This window comes from Ruditapes philippinarum, unplaced genomic scaffold (assembly GCF_026571515.1).
Source record: "Ruditapes philippinarum isolate M1 unplaced genomic scaffold, ASM2657151v2 ctg2233_1_1_1_1, whole genome shotgun sequence".
NCBI lineage: Eukaryota > Metazoa > Mollusca > Bivalvia > Venerida > Veneridae > Ruditapes > Ruditapes philippinarum.
In genome coordinates, this window is record NW_026856137.1 from 116,291 (window position 1) to 134,361 (window position 18,071).

At 31.0% G+C, this 18,071-nt stretch overlaps 1 protein-coding gene across 1 annotated transcript; it reads left to right on the forward strand.

The window, feature by feature from the left end:
- Window positions 1-50: 50 nt before the first annotated feature.
- On the forward strand, window positions 51-15,843 carry LOC132745528 (zinc finger FYVE domain-containing protein 1-like). The gene is made up of 11 exons (XM_060734477.1): window positions 51-862; window positions 1,797-2,304; window positions 2,670-2,878; window positions 4,884-4,981; window positions 5,939-6,047; window positions 6,720-6,817; window positions 7,219-7,333; window positions 7,842-8,012; window positions 8,809-8,977; window positions 9,514-9,621; window positions 10,501-15,843. Exons 1-11 carry the CDS (start codon window positions 143-145, stop codon window positions 10,731-10,733), a joined length of 2,538 nt encoding a protein of 845 aa, XP_060590460.1. The 5' UTR covers window positions 51-142; the 3' UTR covers window positions 10,734-15,843.
- Window positions 15,844-18,071: the final 2,228 nt, after the last annotated feature.

The window sequence follows — 18,071 nt, forward strand, 5'->3', positions numbered from 1 at the left end:
CAAAAATAATTTTACATTGATAAACCAATCAAACAGAAGAATACATAACGTATTTATTTACGGAAATGATCAGCAGTTCACAACAATGGAGAAAGATGACTATTAAAAATAATACGAAGAAAGAGTTAATCACAATGACACCATGGCTGCTGTTAATAAACGAAGATACAGAACACGTACTTCGAAAAGATACTGTCAGGAGAAGTTCTGCTGTTTAACAGAGGGTGCAGTCGCTGAATACCACTGCATTCAATGCAAAAGTGATCAGTGTGAAAAGTGCAATTCCTCCCTTCATAAATCGAAACTTGAGTTTGGATTTCATGATATTAAGCAAATAGAACCACCACCTTATGAGGAGTTGTGTCAAATTGCATCATTATTGAATAATTTAGATTGTGAAGACAGAAATTTTGCTGATCTCCGTTGTGAAAATTGTGATCGTAATTTTTGTTTACAGTGTTTTGACACCTATCATAATAAGGACAGTAGAAGAACTCATAGAAAAATCACATTTAAAGAGTACAAACATAGACAACAAACAGGGTTATTAGATGCTTTAAAACCCCTGCCACCACCTGAATTGTCATCATTAGAGCAGGACTCATTGAATTTCATCTCTTGTCCACAAACCACACAAGTTGCAGAGATCTCAAGCTCAGATAGTATGATGTCATATACAAGTATTCATTCAGATCACAGTCAGACAAGTATCCCTGACATTATTTCTTCTGATCCAAATCTGAATGCTGATCAAAAATCAGAAATGTTTTCACTCACAAAAGAATTGGAAGAATGCCAAATAGATGAAAGGTTTATGGATTGTGAAAGTTTCTTACTTGTAGATGAACAAGAAGCTTTGCAGGTAATTAAAAAATGCAGTCAAACTTGTGTTAAAGGTTGCTTTGAAAGCAGGAAATAACAGAAAATCAATAATTATTCATTTTGATGATATATAACTTTTTTTTATTTCTCTAATTTGCGATTCCTGGTCCCCAGTTTGGAAAAAAAATTAATATGATAAGGTTATTAGAGAAAATACAGGAATTACATTATTAAATCCCCAAATATCTATTTTCAATTTTTCACTGACTGAGTAATGTCAATTTGACAGTTGAGTTAGACATGTTCATTGTTGGGCACTGAGAGAGAACCACATGTACATGTACTAGTATTACTATAAGAGCATCCTTTTACACATTCCCTTTGGCAGCCCATGTCTACAAGTTTAATTCAATTTATAAGCTATTTTGTTAATAAGTATTAATTGTCTTTATCTGTTTAAGAGACAAGACAAAATATAGCATATAAGTATGAGAACTCATTTGTGTAAGTTTTTAGGCTTATTCCAGCATTTCAGGATTTTGACCTACTAAAATCCTCTATTTTGCATAAATATAACCATTTTAAACTTAAACACATAGAAATTTAGACAGTTGAAAACAAAATTGTAAATTTCACATAATTTAATTTGTTTTGGTTCTGCAAGATTTTTTCTATTGTAATGTGACCAGATCTTGTATTTATTTGAATTATAATTTGAAACTCAAAATCTAGACATATCCTCAAGTTGGAATACTCAAAGATTTGCACTTTATAAAAAATCATTGTGCAGATTTGGAATTATTTTAATTCCACTGAAGCATAATATTTATGAATGACAACATATTAAAGTTACAATATTGGTATTTAGGTTTCCATATTTTTGTTTGGCAAAGCTTTATTCAATACATGTAGATAAAAATGATCAATTGACATTTAATTTTATATTTAAAAAATAATTTTGATTACATTTCCAGGTAGTCAGTGCTGATGATTTCATTGATAAACTGCAGTGTGATAAAGATGACAAAGTTAAAGTTATATCTATTTTTGGAAACACCGGTGATGGAAAGTCTTATACTCTTAACCATACTTTCTTTGGTGGGAAAGAAGTTTTCAAAACCTCTGCTCAACAGGCTTCTTGTACTGTTGGAGTATGGGCCTCATATGACATTGACAACCATGCCATAATTGTTGATACTGAAGGTCTTCTTGGCGTTACCACTAATCAAAATCAAAGGACTCGCCTTTTATTAAAACTTTTGGCTATTTCTGATGTTGTCATCTACAGAACTCGTGCTGAGCGGCTACACAATGATATGTTCTACTTCCTCAGTGATGCTTCTAAAGCTTACTCTAAGCATTTCACAGAGGAGCTTCGTGCAGTGTCGAAACGTAATAAGATGTCTTTAGATGTGACTAATTTGAGCCCAGCTGTCATTGTATTTCATGAGACTCAGAATACCAATATTTTAGGAGCACAAGGTAAAAATTACTACACACACAAATTATAGTGAATAAATTCAAGTTTAACAATTTTTTCAATTTACAGAAAACAAATACGTATAATATTAATTTAATGTAATTATTGTATATGATGCAATCTTTTAATGTCAGGTAATCAGTAATTTACAAAACAAAATGCTAGCCTTTAGACAAAAGAATATAAGCACACCTTTGGTATGTTTAATTTTTATCTAACAATGATTTTGAATAAAATTTAATAATTTAGATTGCATTTCAAGCATTCAAATTTAGTAAGGAAAATTGTTTTTCCCCTGACATCTTCCTGGAACTAGGCCTTATGTTTTTTATGTCTGTTAAATAATCTGTTTATGCTGTTTATATAGATGGACAAGGAGCAGAATCTATACTAAGGGACAGATTTAAGGAATTAGACTGTTCAATGGACTTTAGCGACCTCAAATATGTGGGGACCAAAACTCATCGGGACCAGTGCACTGACTTCATAAAGTTACGCAAGTTTGTTCAAGAACAACTTAACAACAACACAATTAGGTCAAGGAGAAAACCTGAGATTATCTACAAAACATTTCAGGTAGGTTATCAACCATTCTGTTGCTAAATTTGTGTATTTAATTTTAAATGGACATCATTCAACATACCTGTATGTAGTAAATTTTTAAACATAATATAATTTATGGTTTCATCGTAATGTGTACCTGGTATGATAAATATGTTATGCCTAAGAAACCTTTGATATTTTAAGATTTATTACAGTATATAGTAAAGAATCATCATATTAAAGTGAATTGGTCTGTAATGCCATGAATAATTACTTTGACAGTATTTAGTATTAAACATAACAACAAACCACAAAAAGATAAATTATACATGGAAGTTATTGACAAGTGTAAGATACATGATCGGATATTACATATATTTGTGTAGCTGATAATAAAATGTTCTAGAACAAAATATTATTATTTATCATATAAATGTTTCGACATTTTCTTTTTCCAAGCAACATTTCATGAGAATGTCCAAATGATACTTTTCTGTTGTTTTTATCAATATTTAAAATAATTGTAGAAAATGTGCCAATACAGACTTTTAAGGCCCCCACGGTTACACGTTTAAACGGATTCGTTTCGATTTTCATTCGTAAACAGTTACGATATTTTTTACCGTTTAATCGAAATAACCATATTGTCTTAAATTATCTTAATCATTACCTGTAATCATGGGTTTTATCTATTCTAATTGGTTGATTCCAAAGTAAAAAATAGGAAAATTGGTGTTTACATCCCCCCACACAGCATCGCCGTGCAATAATCGCTCGTGACCAGAACTGCATTACTGGTACTGGTACTGCAGTACGTACTGCAACGATTTTGCAAGTACTTTGCATAATACATTTTTGGTAAAAATGATCTCCTTTAATCTTTCAAATAGTGAAAGGGGGATATATTGCAGAAAATAGTTGCCGACTCAATCATGATGAGCCCTGAATATAATTTACTTGTACAAATTAATCAGGGTTCTCACTAGGACTTTCAAACATGGAGTCCATGGACTCCCAACCCTGAAAAAGTTGGAGTCCAAAAGCGTGTCGCAATTAATATGTTTACAGATTAGTCATTCAATGCTCACAATAGTATTGCTGATATTTTGAATCTTCAAGAGACTTCCAAAGTTTATAGTTATTCAAAAGAAACTCTGAACTACATAGTATAATTATTGTTTTGTTGTTAATATTTATTATGAAATTATTTCATTATAATGCATCAACACATGGAAATCGTTGTTTTTGTTTTTTTCACTTTTATACCAAATTAAATTTTATTCTGGTTAAATAAGTCCACTCTAAAAATTTGTAAAAAAGAAGCTAGCGTTAGCGCTGATTGGCTAATCGCTTCACGGGTCGATGTGCATAGGACCGCCTACCATAGACTGACACGCGCTGACGCATTTGTGTATTTGTGGTTGTAAACAATCGGTAATGTTTATGCGTCCCCAGGCAAAATTAAGCGTACGTGGAATCCTTGCTCTGAAATATTTGCGTCCAGCTGTAATAAACATGCGTACCGGGACGCCGAAATAAGCGTCCCCGAGAACCCTAACATGTATTTAAACTCGAAAGTAAGTCATCATTTAGCTACTCTTATACATTGTGTAATTCAAAGAAGTACCACTGTTTAAACGGTATCGTTTCGGTTCTTAGCAATCGTGTAAACGTTTACAAAAAAATGTAAACGTGGGAGCCTTACAGACTTTCTACTTTAATTTTACTGTCTTAGTTAAATTAGTGGTAATCAGTATAAACTTTGAAGTTTGGAACTGTAGATTGTTCTTAAATTTAGCCGTTTCACGACAAAACCAATGTAATGCGTTTGCGACCAGCATGGATCCAGACCAACCTGCGCATCCGCGCAGTTTGATCAGGATTCATGCTGTTGGCTTACCAACTTTTTTACAAGTTGAGGATCCTGATCAGACTGCGGGGATGCGTAGGCTGGTCTGGATCCAGGCTGGTCGCAAACGCACTATGTTGGTTTTGTCATGACACAGCTCAATTGTATCATATTCCTTGTTTATTGCAGATTTTAAATGAAAAGTTTAGCGGCGAGATAGAGAAACATGTTTATGAAACATTTCCAGATCAGTATTTTACATGTACATGTAAATGCCAGTCTTGTGGGTAAGTAAATGATGATAATTTTAATTAATATTCTAATTAATATTCTAATTTCTGTGACAAGTATTTCTTCCGACACTTAATTTTGATTCTGTAAAAAATCCTGGATAGTCTTGTGTGCCTCTTGAGTGTCTAAAAGCTGCCAGCGATAAACATCTCCCAATAAACACATGTAGGCACATGTTTGTTAAATTGGGTTTTACGTCACACTGACACAATATAGATCATATGGTGACTTTTCGGCTTTACTGGTGGAGGAAGACTTCAGGTGCCCTTCGATGCATTATTTCAGGCATTAACAGGCAACTGTGTAGAACCACTGACATTCTGTAAGCTAGCTGGATAGTTTCCAAACTCCCTGTGAGGATTTGAAGCCACAGTGGTGAGGGGCAAGTTTTTTAAAGTCAACAACCTTAACCACTCGGCCACAGACGCCCACAAAGACACATAAAATTTACTTGTGCAAGTAAAAGTCTTGACCATGACACATGATTTTAAAGGTTTATTAATTTCTTAGTCTGCTTGCAGCAACTGAAACTACACATATGTGCTGTCTTATCTTAGTTTGCTCTCTTCAATCCATACTTATTTTGTAAATTTTCCTAAAAATGATGGATGATTTTGTCTTAATTGAATGAAAGACAAGTTCATTTAATATATTTGGTGCGATATTTAGAGGGATAAAGTCAATTGCTGAAATACAGTTATTTAATCATACTACTTGTATTTGTCTTCAACTACATATTCAAGTGCTTTATTTTTATGAGGTGGTAGTGGTAATAAAACTGAATTACTGATAATTTATTGGTATTAAGTAGCACTGTTAACCAAGTCTTTGTTTGTATTTGATTGAAATACTGCTACTGTCATATGTTGATATAAAAGAATCTTGATTAAGTAATGGGTCTTGTAAAGGTTAAAGGTCGCTGTTACATCATAGCTTGTTGTTATATTAAATAGGGCAAGATGTTCTAGAAGTATGAATCACAAAGAAGATGAACATGTGACTGACAAAGGTGTAAAATGCAAATATCAACACCAATTTGAAAACAAGGTTTACTTTTGTAAGGTATAAACTCAAATCATTTATTTTTGTTCTTGTTTAAATCATAAATAGGAATATGGTTGAAGTGTGTAATGATTTTATGAAATATTTTATGTTTTTCAAACCACAGATGTAAGCTTTATAAACGAAAAATGTTTATTGTTCATAAATAAATTTAAAAAAAAGATGATTTATTCATGACATATCATATTCTTATAATCATTATTTTATAAGTTTTTGTAAAATTAGCAATGTTTTACAGAACTCATTAAAGATTGCTATTACTCTGATTTTGGCATAAGCCACAGACCGAAATCAGGACACCAGTACAATTTGAATTGAGCTATTAAATATGCATGAAGTTTACAGGTCATGGCACTTGGCCCTAGTCTGATTAAACAATTAACCTCAATTTTACCTATCTATTCAATATACATGTGACTTTGTTATTATGTCTCTTGCTTTATGTAAAAAGAAAAGTTACAGTGTGTTGAAAATAAACAATTGATTGCTGTAGCAAAACAGAACTGATAATGTTTAGGGTTTTTCTTGTCAGATTAATGAACCTGTATTTCAGCTACTTAATTTTGACATTCCAAAAGTTTGAAATGGATATTTAACTCATACCTCTGTTATTATGTTACATGGTTAAAATTGAATACAACTGATATTGTTGCTGTTTGCATTGTGTTACAGAAATGTTACAGAGATGGTAAACAGGTAAGGGTGGTACCTAAAACATCCTCCTCTAAAGATAATGCTTGGCTAGGAGTTGCTAAATATGTCTGGTCTGGGTAAGTGACAAATATGGTGGTACATGTAATTTATTCAGAACTTTACATTTTGGTGCTGGCCAAAGAGACAAAAGTTCATTGAAATACCACATTGGAACATTAAGTCTCTCAATATAGTACATGTACATTTATTGTTTCATTTGTAGTAAATATTTATTTTTTTCAAGAGCCAAATTATACTTTTCCCCAGAATAAATATGATAAATTGATAACTAGTATCTATTTAACTTTTACTTAATATCAATAAATTAAGCATTATTATTAATGTGTAAGAAGAAAATATGGAAATTGTTTGCCAAATACATTTACAAATATTCCTGATATCACAAGTCAGAAACCATTTTTCATTTCTATACCGCAAAATGTTGCACAGTTTAAAATCATGTTATCTTTATATTTAGAGATGTATTGGAGTGTAGGAATTGTGGAATTATTTTCCGTAGTAGACAATATTGGTATGGAAATCCAGATGTAGAAAATGTTGTACATGAAGAAGTGGCCCATGTTTGGCCAGAGGTGTGTATCAAAATTTCTGAAATTCAGATGTTTTTGTCCATTTCAAGGCAAATAATGTTTATGCAATGAGTTATATGCTGATGGCCAGGGGTCCATGTGGCTAAACTCAATGACTTGCCCCTTACCACTATGTTTTCAATCCTAGCAGGGACTTTTAGATTCAGTTATTTGTGAAAACTGTCGAGCTAGTTTATAGGAGGTTGATGGGTCTACTTGATTGCTTGTTTGTTTGAAAAAATACATGAACATGAGGTGTCCATCCCTTAGCAAATCAGCAATTTAAAATGGTCATGTAACAATTTTTGCCTTTAAAAAACAAAACAAAATAGTAAAAAGTCATAAAATAATTATTAAATTTCATGTGTATAGATTTGAGAATTGTCTATATTCTGATGTCATTAGCTTGATTTTTATGGGGAAAAACATTTAAACAAATTAATGAAATTGTTATGTAATTTCTTATATATGTGGAATGCCATTTATATGAATATATATGATTTGGTTTCAGGGTGACAAGTTCCTAATTGGTACTCATAATGCTGCCCGTAAATTTATAGATGGTATAAGTTATGTGGCTGAATCTATTGGTACTGTGAGCGCAAAGCCCACCAAGGTCATGACAGATTGGATGGCTGACCAAATAGCACCAGCTTATTGGGTGCCTAACTCTAAAATCAAGGTGAACTTAAACAATTAGTTACATTGTAATTCATTAAGCTATCAAATTTTAACACTGACTGATTTTATGTTTTTTAGTTTTGTTTTGTCATACAAATGCTTGATTACTTTAACCCCGTTGGGGTATGTCTTCTTAAGTTTCTATGCAGCTAAAACTGAATCATGACTGTAATTTAAAGAATTCACAAAGCCGACCTGAAAAATCTGATTAATTAATTTTCTGTGAATAACTGTTAAGTGAGTTGCAAGGAAAGTATAAGATGAATATCGGTTAAGTAAGTTGCAAGGAAAGTATAAGATGAAGCTTTGGTGGTTCAAACTGCTGGATATAGATTAATGTTTCACTGAAACAATGTGTTTACAAGAAATGTATCAGATGGTGAAAGGACAGCCGGTTCTAATAAGGCTGGTTTGCAGTTGGCAGTTACTTTGTAACTATGAATGTTTCCTGTGACGAAGGTCACAATATGCTGTTAATGGTGAAATATTATTTCTAAAAGTAGCAGTTATATGTTTGAAAAATAATTTTTTCTGTTTTATTATGTAAATTGTGTTTTAAATAGTAGAGAAACTTTGTGCTTTAAGTCTTTTCAGTATTACCATACAAATATAAAAACCATGTGAATTTACATTTCATGATTTATTCAAACATGCAAGTTTAATTCACAAATATAGCTGTGCACCAGGAAGCATGTTTGTTTAAAGTTAATGGATTTCACAAGCAAAAATTAATGTACAATTTTTAAAAGATAACAAATCTTTGTTAAAACTAAATCATATTTTACACAATATTTCAGAAATGTAAGAAATGTGAGAAGAAGTTGTCAGAGGAGCAGAAACATCATTGTAGAGCTTGTGGAGAAGGTTTCTGTGATGAGTGCTCATCTAAACGTAGAACAGTACCAGAGAAAGGCTGGAATAATTCTGTCAGAGTCTGTGATGATTGCTATAATGTCAATATGAATGGTATCTTGGTTTCTGCTACTTTTTTATTTATTTATTTATTTATTTTAATCTTTCCAAACTAAAATCTCCTTGTTATCCCTTATCTTTTTTCTTACTTTTTTATTTAACACTTTTTCTTAAATTTTATGCCTTTCATTTTTCTTATGCCATCTAGATTTTATTCCTTATCTATTTCCCTATGGCAAATTCAGGTCCTACATGACATAGAGGTTAAGATCACTGACCTTAAACCATTAGTCTCTCACTACTGTGGGTTTGAATTCTGCCAAGGACTTTTGACTTTTTCATGAGGCAACTGTTCAGCTAGCTTATGGAATGTTTGTGGTTCTACTCCGGTTCCTTCTAATGCCTGAAATAATGCATGAAGGAGTACTAGAGGTTGTCTTTCACCTGGAAAGTTGCCATATGATCTTAACAGTATTGGTGTGAATCAGCCAATCTGTTAGTTTAGTTAGTTAGTCTGTTTACAATACATTTATACAGTAAGTCACTATCATGACATAAAATGTTTGTCATAAGATTAAAATTGATTTCAGATTCCAACTCGAGTACTGGTAGTGACTCCCAGGTGACAGCTAGAAAGGTGGGCGAGTCAATGACATCAGCCCTAGATGCAGTAGCTACAGCTATCAACTATCCTTTAGGTAAAGTTCTTGTCAGTTTATACAAAATATATATTATAGTTTGATAATAGAAAGCTTTGAGCTTATAGGTACACCCTCGGAACCATTTCTGGAACCAATCATTACTAGGCAATGAGTGGAAAGTTTCTTGCTTAATGGCTTATCCTGTTCTGATTGGGTTTGAAGTCATGTGGCCTTCAATCATTATATTACTAGTCCTATGTGTTAATCACACAGCCACACAATCATACAGTCCTTATTTTACTTGGAATGTGACACTGTGCTTCATGTGTTATACATAAAATAAGATAATTTTTGTAATGTTTAATTCAGAAATATAGCCCAGACACTTACATACAGGCAAATTTTAAATGTTTTAATGCTTGACCTGTAAAGAATGTACATATTTTACTACAATATGTCAGTATGGATTTTCTTTTTGAAAGTGTGTTTTGTTGCATTAGTTTTCTTTAACATTTGTTTATTTTGTGAATTAATAAAAGAAAGGTAGTCATAGCTACTATACATTCTTTAGTTATTAAGTAATTTTTTTTGTATTTTTTTGTTTTTGTTTTTGGAAATAAAGATGCAAGAGAATGAAAGACATTTTTTTAGGTCAGCAAATTGAGCTGAATCTCTGTAATAAGAACAAAGAAACACATAAATAATTATTCTTAAATTCCATATAACTGGTATAATCTAATACTAATAACTGTAAATGATTGCTTGCAAAAATACTGAGGACCATTCTTGGTATTCTGAAATTTCTCATCTGAACTGAATAATTTAAAAGGTTTATAACTGTTTGAAGGTTAAATATATAAAGAATTTAAAAAGAAACTGTGAAAATATGACATAGTAAAGTGGCAGAATGTGTTATAGTTATACTATTTGTTACAGGTATGTTGAAAGACTCAGCCAGGCCTGCCTACTGGGTACCAGACGAGCTCATCAAGTCATGTTGTGTCTGTGACCAAGATTTCTCTGTCAAGTTACCCATTCATCACTGCCGTGCCTGCGGTCAGGGTGTCTGTGATAAATGCTCCCCTAATAAACACCCAGTGCCATTAAGGGGGTGGGATTATCCAGTGAGGGTGTGTCAGAAATGTGAGAAAAGGAAAGATAAGCTGTGAAACGTGGCTGATTGTAAATGTTGACAGGCACTCACCTTTCAGATAATTGTTAAATGTATAGGCAGATATAGCTGTCAGGTTTTTCTTTTGAGACAAACATTTTTTACTGGTTATAAATAGCAGGGATGCATCACTATTTTGGATAATTTTGCGGGGCAGGGACACATTTGTGATGTTAACAATTCCCATTTAAAGCATACATCATTTAAGAAATACTGAGAAAACCAGATTGATTATCTAAGAATAAAGTATATGAACATTCACAATGTAGATTGCAAAAGGAAAAAAGAAACAGAAGACAAAATTAAAAATAATTGGACAGGGCTGTTGTCATAGGACAAATTTCTGTAAATTTTGGGGGGAATTTTTTTTTTATTGCAATGATGGAGTAGAAAAATTAACAAAAAGTTTATATACAGTCTTACCTCTACATAGCAACACTGGTTGGAAAACAGAATGTTTGGATCTTGCTATAAAGTTGTTAATTTTATTGTGAAGTCCTACTTTGGGGAGAATTGAAACTGTTGTCACTGGTGTACAGCGTTCACCAGAAATAGCCCCTCAAAACGTTGAAACTGAAAGTAAGATGATGTACGTCGGGTTCACTCAGGGTACAACTAACTCAAGCTGATGGGTGACAACTCAAATACAAGTAGAGGGAAGTCTATATTTTCTATTAAAGACGGATTTTGATACAGAAAATGCCTTTTGGGCTTGATTTAGTGTTAAATATCAACATTGTTTGCAAATGTCAACAAAAACACTTAAATTTATTGCCAAATAAACAAAAATTATTCAATTTGCAGTAAAAAGCAAATACTGGTCTAAAACTAGACATATTCAGCTTTGTTTGGAAAAATTGATTAAGTCATGATGGAGAAATAAATTAAAACATTACCTTGGGTGAACTCGACATACACCTTATTACTTTCATTTTCCATGTTTTGAACGGCTATTTCCGGTGAATGCTGTGCAACATTGGTTGTTGTTAAGAGGTCATTGTTATGTAGAAGTTCGCTTTACAGAGGTTGCTTTGTATGTAAAGCTTAGTGGTATTTATCATATTTGTCATTTTGAGAAAACTGGTTATTTTAATTGCAAGAGAAACTTAAAATTTTACTGCCATTGTTGATTTTGTATCATTGTGGGTGATTTTTTTTATAATCAAATATGGTCTTCAGTCTTTGAATTGTGTGTATTGTTTTACCTGTTTTTGTAAATTCAGCCTTGGGTTTAATAACATTCCTGCTTTTTGCTCAGTGTGTAAATTAATCATTAGGATTTTTTGTTTGGTTGCTTTTGTGGATGATAAGTAAGGCAATTGAATCGCAACATTTGAATGATTTCATTCTTCAAGTTACATGTCTCTAGAAGGGTACAAAATGATTTGAAACATAAAACTAAGAAAAGGTTAAGCCAAGATATTTATAAGATATCAACAATCCATGTGATGTGTGATATTGTTTACACAAGCATTGACTTAATTTATTGTTATAGTTTATTAGGGCGATCAATATTTTACACATTAAAGTTGTTATCTGAGTATAGAAAATACCTTGGACTGCCAGCACATTGACACTTAATCCTCTGGAACTAAAAATGATATGTCATTGCCACCAGTATTAGTGCAAAGTCCACCTGTCCTAAAGTGTAGTCTGACCAGGTTCTAAACTGTAGGTATCTCAATTTTTGTACTTGTATGTTTAAATCTATGTTTAAATTTTAAACAGACTCACTGTTCCACATTTCAAAGCTTGGCAGACCCTAGTTTTGCAATTTCAGCAGGTTATGGGATTAGATTGCATTATTAGTGTGTGTTGGGCATACATTTTCTAAATTTTTGTAAGATAAGCATTAATCGAAATGTGCCCTGTTTGAAAAAAAAAAAGAAAAAATTTCATTTATTAGAGAATTAGAGAATTATCTGTATTCATGTTTTCGAATTACATGTAACAGCTCAAGTTCTTTGCAAATGTGTATCAAAGATTTTCCTTCAATGATTTTGCACTGTAAATTTTATTTTCCCATTTATATTATGTTTTGTTGCCTATTTTAATAATGCATTTTCTTTTTTGTTCTTGTAAAAATGATTGTTTTGTTTGTTGGTGTGTTTTTTTCTCTGGTAAATAAATACCTAGTTATAATATGATACTTGTATCTGTGATGTTAAAAATACAATTTGTGCTTTAGATTTTGTTTTTATTTTAACTGTTATGTTAGATATTGGTAAACTTGAACTTTTGGTATAAGGTATAAAATTATAAGGTAAAAATTTTATATATATATAGAGGATAATGTGCTTTCACTAAATTTTAGCTCACCTGTTTCAAAGTAAAGGTCAAGCTATTATGAGTGCTGCATTGTGTTGTTGCCATCATTGTCCTTATCATGAAAAAACTTTAATATAGCCTAATATTGATATACTTTCATGTATTAGGTCAGTAGATTTTGTTTGCCTTTGCTTTATGTGCCAGAGTAACAATCTAATAAAATATAAAAATAAAACTAACAGGATCATTTATTAATTCAGATGTATGTCAAAGTAACATGTTAATGGAATACAAATGAATCGGATTAATGACTATTTTCCACTTTTATACTGCAATTAAATTAAATATAAATACAATGTACAAACAAGAATTTTTCAAACTTTTTTTTTTATACAGCTTATTTGTTGCAGAAATTTTGAGTTTGATTGCATTGAAATTAATGCATGGTGCTTATAATGTTTAAGGACTTTTTTTGTTGAGAATTTTTAGTGCAATATGATGATGGTCGATTTTTAGTCAGATTTTTATTGACTGTCTATATTGGTTTATTTTGTATTGAATTTTGAAGTTTGTTACGAGGGTTTTCTTTCTACTTCGAATTGTAAAGTACGTTGTTATTTAAAAATGCATGGAAGTAAGAATGGTTATCTTTGATTATTTTTTTTTTGCTTTAAGTAGTTTCTAATTTATGCTTTACTAATTTACTGTGATTGTCATATCCTGCACTGAATTCTGATTACTAGTAGTGCAATTTACACTTATATGATTCCGACTAAATGGTAAATAGGTTCAAATTACTTGAGTCTATGCATCTCATAGCTCCAGCAGGTGAGGTGGTTTCGACCCCTGGTTTTGCTTTAAGTTTGTAACACTGGGGTTTAGCCAAAAATCATCTTTCCCAAATCAGTACCATATGACCTAACTTGTGTTGGTGCGCTGTATAACAAAAAATCACCCAAGAATTAATGTAATGACCACTGGAAAATGTTTTGTGTATGATTCTATAGCTGAAATTTCAAGTGCATTTATGTCACTTGGTGTTGGCGGGCACTCTAAGGAATTGCTTTATCCTATTACATGCAGTTTTGAATGATTGTAAAAAAATGTCTTCCTTTTATAACCCAGGTGTGTTAAATAAATTAATAACTGTTATTACTCTTTAGAATGTATTCCTTTGTGTCATAAAGTGACACCTAAAACATTTGATTCTCAGAAGTATACGAAAATGTTTAATTATCCACCAATTAGTTCATTAAGTCAAAAATAATAAATATATGCAAAAGGGAGATTATGTTGGAATAAAAATAGCTTTGTGTATTGTACATGTATATTTAACTACATGTAACAGCCAAAATCAGTGCTGTTAGACCTTTCAAGATTCAAATTGACTTTTTAATATGATGTAAGCAAAAGTTATGATTTGATTTAAATTATTTGAGTATAATGTAGTGTTAGGATAATATTTTGTGATCAAAGCCAAATCTCATATGTAAACATCATGTTAGAATTACATACATACATGTATATCACACCATTCCTCTTGCTAGTATACACCTTTAATGGTAGTGGAAGGCTTTTATATTCTTTTTGAATTTTTCAAATTGCTTGTTATGATGAACTGTTATGATGAACTATTATGATGAACTATATGGTTAAAATAGTACTTGAATTTAGCAAATTGCCTGAATGATTAAAATGGTACTAAAGTTTTTTGAATTTTGCAAATTGCTTTAAATGATGTACTACATAACTATATCGATAGAAAGGTATTTTTAAAGTTAAAAACTTAATACTTTATATGAAAATGACAGTTATGCTTATTGCTTTTTAAGGTATGCTTAATGGTTTATGTGATATTTAAGTTTTTGAATTTCGCAAATTTATTTATATAATGTACCACATGTATATGGTTAAAATGGTACTTAAGTTGAAAACTTTGTATTTGTAAAAGTGAAAATTGACTGACAGAAGTGTTTACATTAACATTGATCATTAACTTTCTGAAAAACAAAACTGTCCTCATGTCTTAAATTATTTAACATTTCATTGTAATATTCTGGGATTTAGTTACGGAGTATATATTACGTTCATACTGTTTCTGTAGTACAATATACATGTACATGATTACTCATGGAGTTAACACCTTGACCTTCTAGTATTCCAGGAGATTGCCCAGTTTACCTGTCTGTTTTTAGCATTCCTGATGGTGTGCAGTACTGCTTTTAATAGATTATAATGTATTATTTTTGTCAGAAAAAAATGAAATAAAATATAATGTATTCAAGAAATTTCACAGATGTGATATAAAAATGTATTAGAGAATTCTTTTCTTTTTTTATTATTTTTTAGGGCAAAATAAACATTTAAACTGTATTTCTATTATTAATATGATATGTTGCAGACATTATATTTATACATATTTAAGTACATGTACTTGTGGATGTGACTTTTAATCATAGAGAAAAAAACAACAACAAAAAAACAAAATATTTAAATCTTTATTATTTTGAAGAAAAAAAGATTAAAAAAAAGATTAAATGAAAAAAAAAACAACTAAGATTAAACCATTATCTGGATATCAGTATAATGTTTCTTCATAGAATCATTTTCTGTTTGCAAAGTGGTTTGTTGAATAGTCAGATTTATTTGTCAGGGAAATGTGTTTTTCTAAGTTTATATAAAATATTTTGAAATAATCGTATAGCAACACAAACTTCTATTATTCCAACTGTAGCCTTACCTTTCTAGAAAATAGTTGAATATCTTGTTGCAGAAATATACTCATGTTAATTTCATAAGATTTGTTGAATGATTTTATATCAATAAAATTCATTATGGAGGATAGTAGTTTGTTGTGTATGTATTTAAGAGAAATGTTTTTTGTGGCAGCCAGATTACAAAAAAAATCACTATGCAGTCAACATGATTGATTTTTTATGCACCATTGAGGTTTGCTCATTATATGTTAAAGCACGAATAATCTGTTACCATGAATAACCATTACCATGCTAAACAAATAATTGATTTGGCCATCATTCTGGACAAAAAACCATCCATCATATTTAATTATTTATGGAAAATTTTCATAAGTAGTGACTGGAAAGGAAGCAATGCAGACTATAATCACATGGCATAGGTGAGCCTGTCATTTGCCACTAGCAGGCTGAGAACTGTCTGGCTATTGGAGATTTTTATACCAGTACTAAGCTGTTTTCCACAAGTAATTTCAAACTGTACCTTCCCACTAGTCACTGTACCTTAGAAATACTTAAAAATCAGTAAGATATATGGTAGCAGTGTTAGTGTATGTCATTGTGTAATAGATTTAATGAATTATTTACATAAAAGAAAATGGATCAACATTTCAGACTTGGTCAACAGATGTCTATTAAAATAGACCAACTGAATTTGTTAAAGCAAGGAAAATTGAGCAAATGGTTGTCTTTATTACCAAGGTAGAGGAAAATTTATTGGATTGACATAATACGCTTAGTAGGGGAAAGGGTGGTTTAAGAATCAATTGACTTTAGATGTGGTGAGGCAAATGAAGTGACAGCATAATTATGCTAGGACAGGGCAAACATTTGCATTATAAATCCCTTAATCTGGCTATGGTATGGCAAAGTGTTTTACATAAAATGTTGTCTGAGGTCAAATTAGTCTAAAATCCACACAACTACAGACTCAAAATTGAAGATCTGCATAACTTAAGTTTTTCCAAATGGAGTAAAAAAGAAAGAAAAACAAAAAATAATAAAAATATCATTTCTTTAATATATATTTACAATAGTATACATATCCTTAAAACAAAGTATATTGTACAATAGTTAAACAAGTCTTATAAGAAAGTACTGACTTAATGAAGATGCTTTCCTTATATTTTTCTCCTACTTAACTTACCGATAAATTAACAATTAGAAAAATAAACAACAAAAATCATTTCTTAAAAATTAAATAACCTTGAAATGGTTCAAAGGATATTAATATGTCTAAAGAATCTCAAATAAAAACAAATATTTTATTTTGTCTTGGATAAAGTGTTGTTCAACTAAAACCTACTTCATGTGACATCGTAAAGCATGTTCCAATATACAAGTAGATCTAAACATGGCCTTATTTAAAAAGCCCATATGAACAACTTGAAAATAGAAGGAAGGAAATTGCTCAATATAAATAATGCTGTGACATAATGTGGAGACAACTTTTACAAATTACAAATACCAAGACGTATTGTTTTATTTTACTTTAACACCATACAGTAGTATAATTTTGACAACTCCTGGAAATCAAACAAATTAAAGCTGGATATTTTCAGTACCTTGTAATGGAACTGTATAAAGAATAGGTTCTTGAAAACTTGTTAAGTCAAAAAGTTGGGTATTATAATGTCAAAGTACCAATCACCACGGTCAAAGTACATGACAGAGTTATGTTCTCTTACTAATAAATAAGTCTTAAGGTTAGTATTTGTACGTGGTCAAAAGCGTACGAAACGATGATTTGCCAATAACTTTTCTATTTTCAAAGCAATATAAAAATAGGTTTCAGTCAAAATGTGAGTACATAAATTCTATGCCAAAACAAGAGGTATTTTTGCCTACAAGTGGGGAGGACAATCATGTATCTTAAAAATTTTAAAGCATTATCTTAATAAAAGTTTCCATTAAAAATCTGTAGGCACAAAAAATTAAGCCAAAGCGATGAAATGAAAATGCTAACACTAGCACATACGTATAAGCTCTCAAAACATAGAATTATATATACAGTTAATTGATTTGAAAACAGAAGGAACACATTAAACAAAATAAGACATATATGCAGAATATAATAAGAATGATTTACATGATGATCATTTCGAGGCACTTACCCTCCAATGTCTCATCATTTTCATTTTGATATAATTATAATGTATTATAGCAATTAGTTATTTACATGTATAAATGCCAAATGAGTATTTTATCAAAATGCGAAGAACTGTGACTGTTTAATTAATAAGTAACCCTTCCCCTGCTTAATTTTTTTGGAACAGTCCAATATCAAATTTGAGGATATCAATTAGAAAATTCAA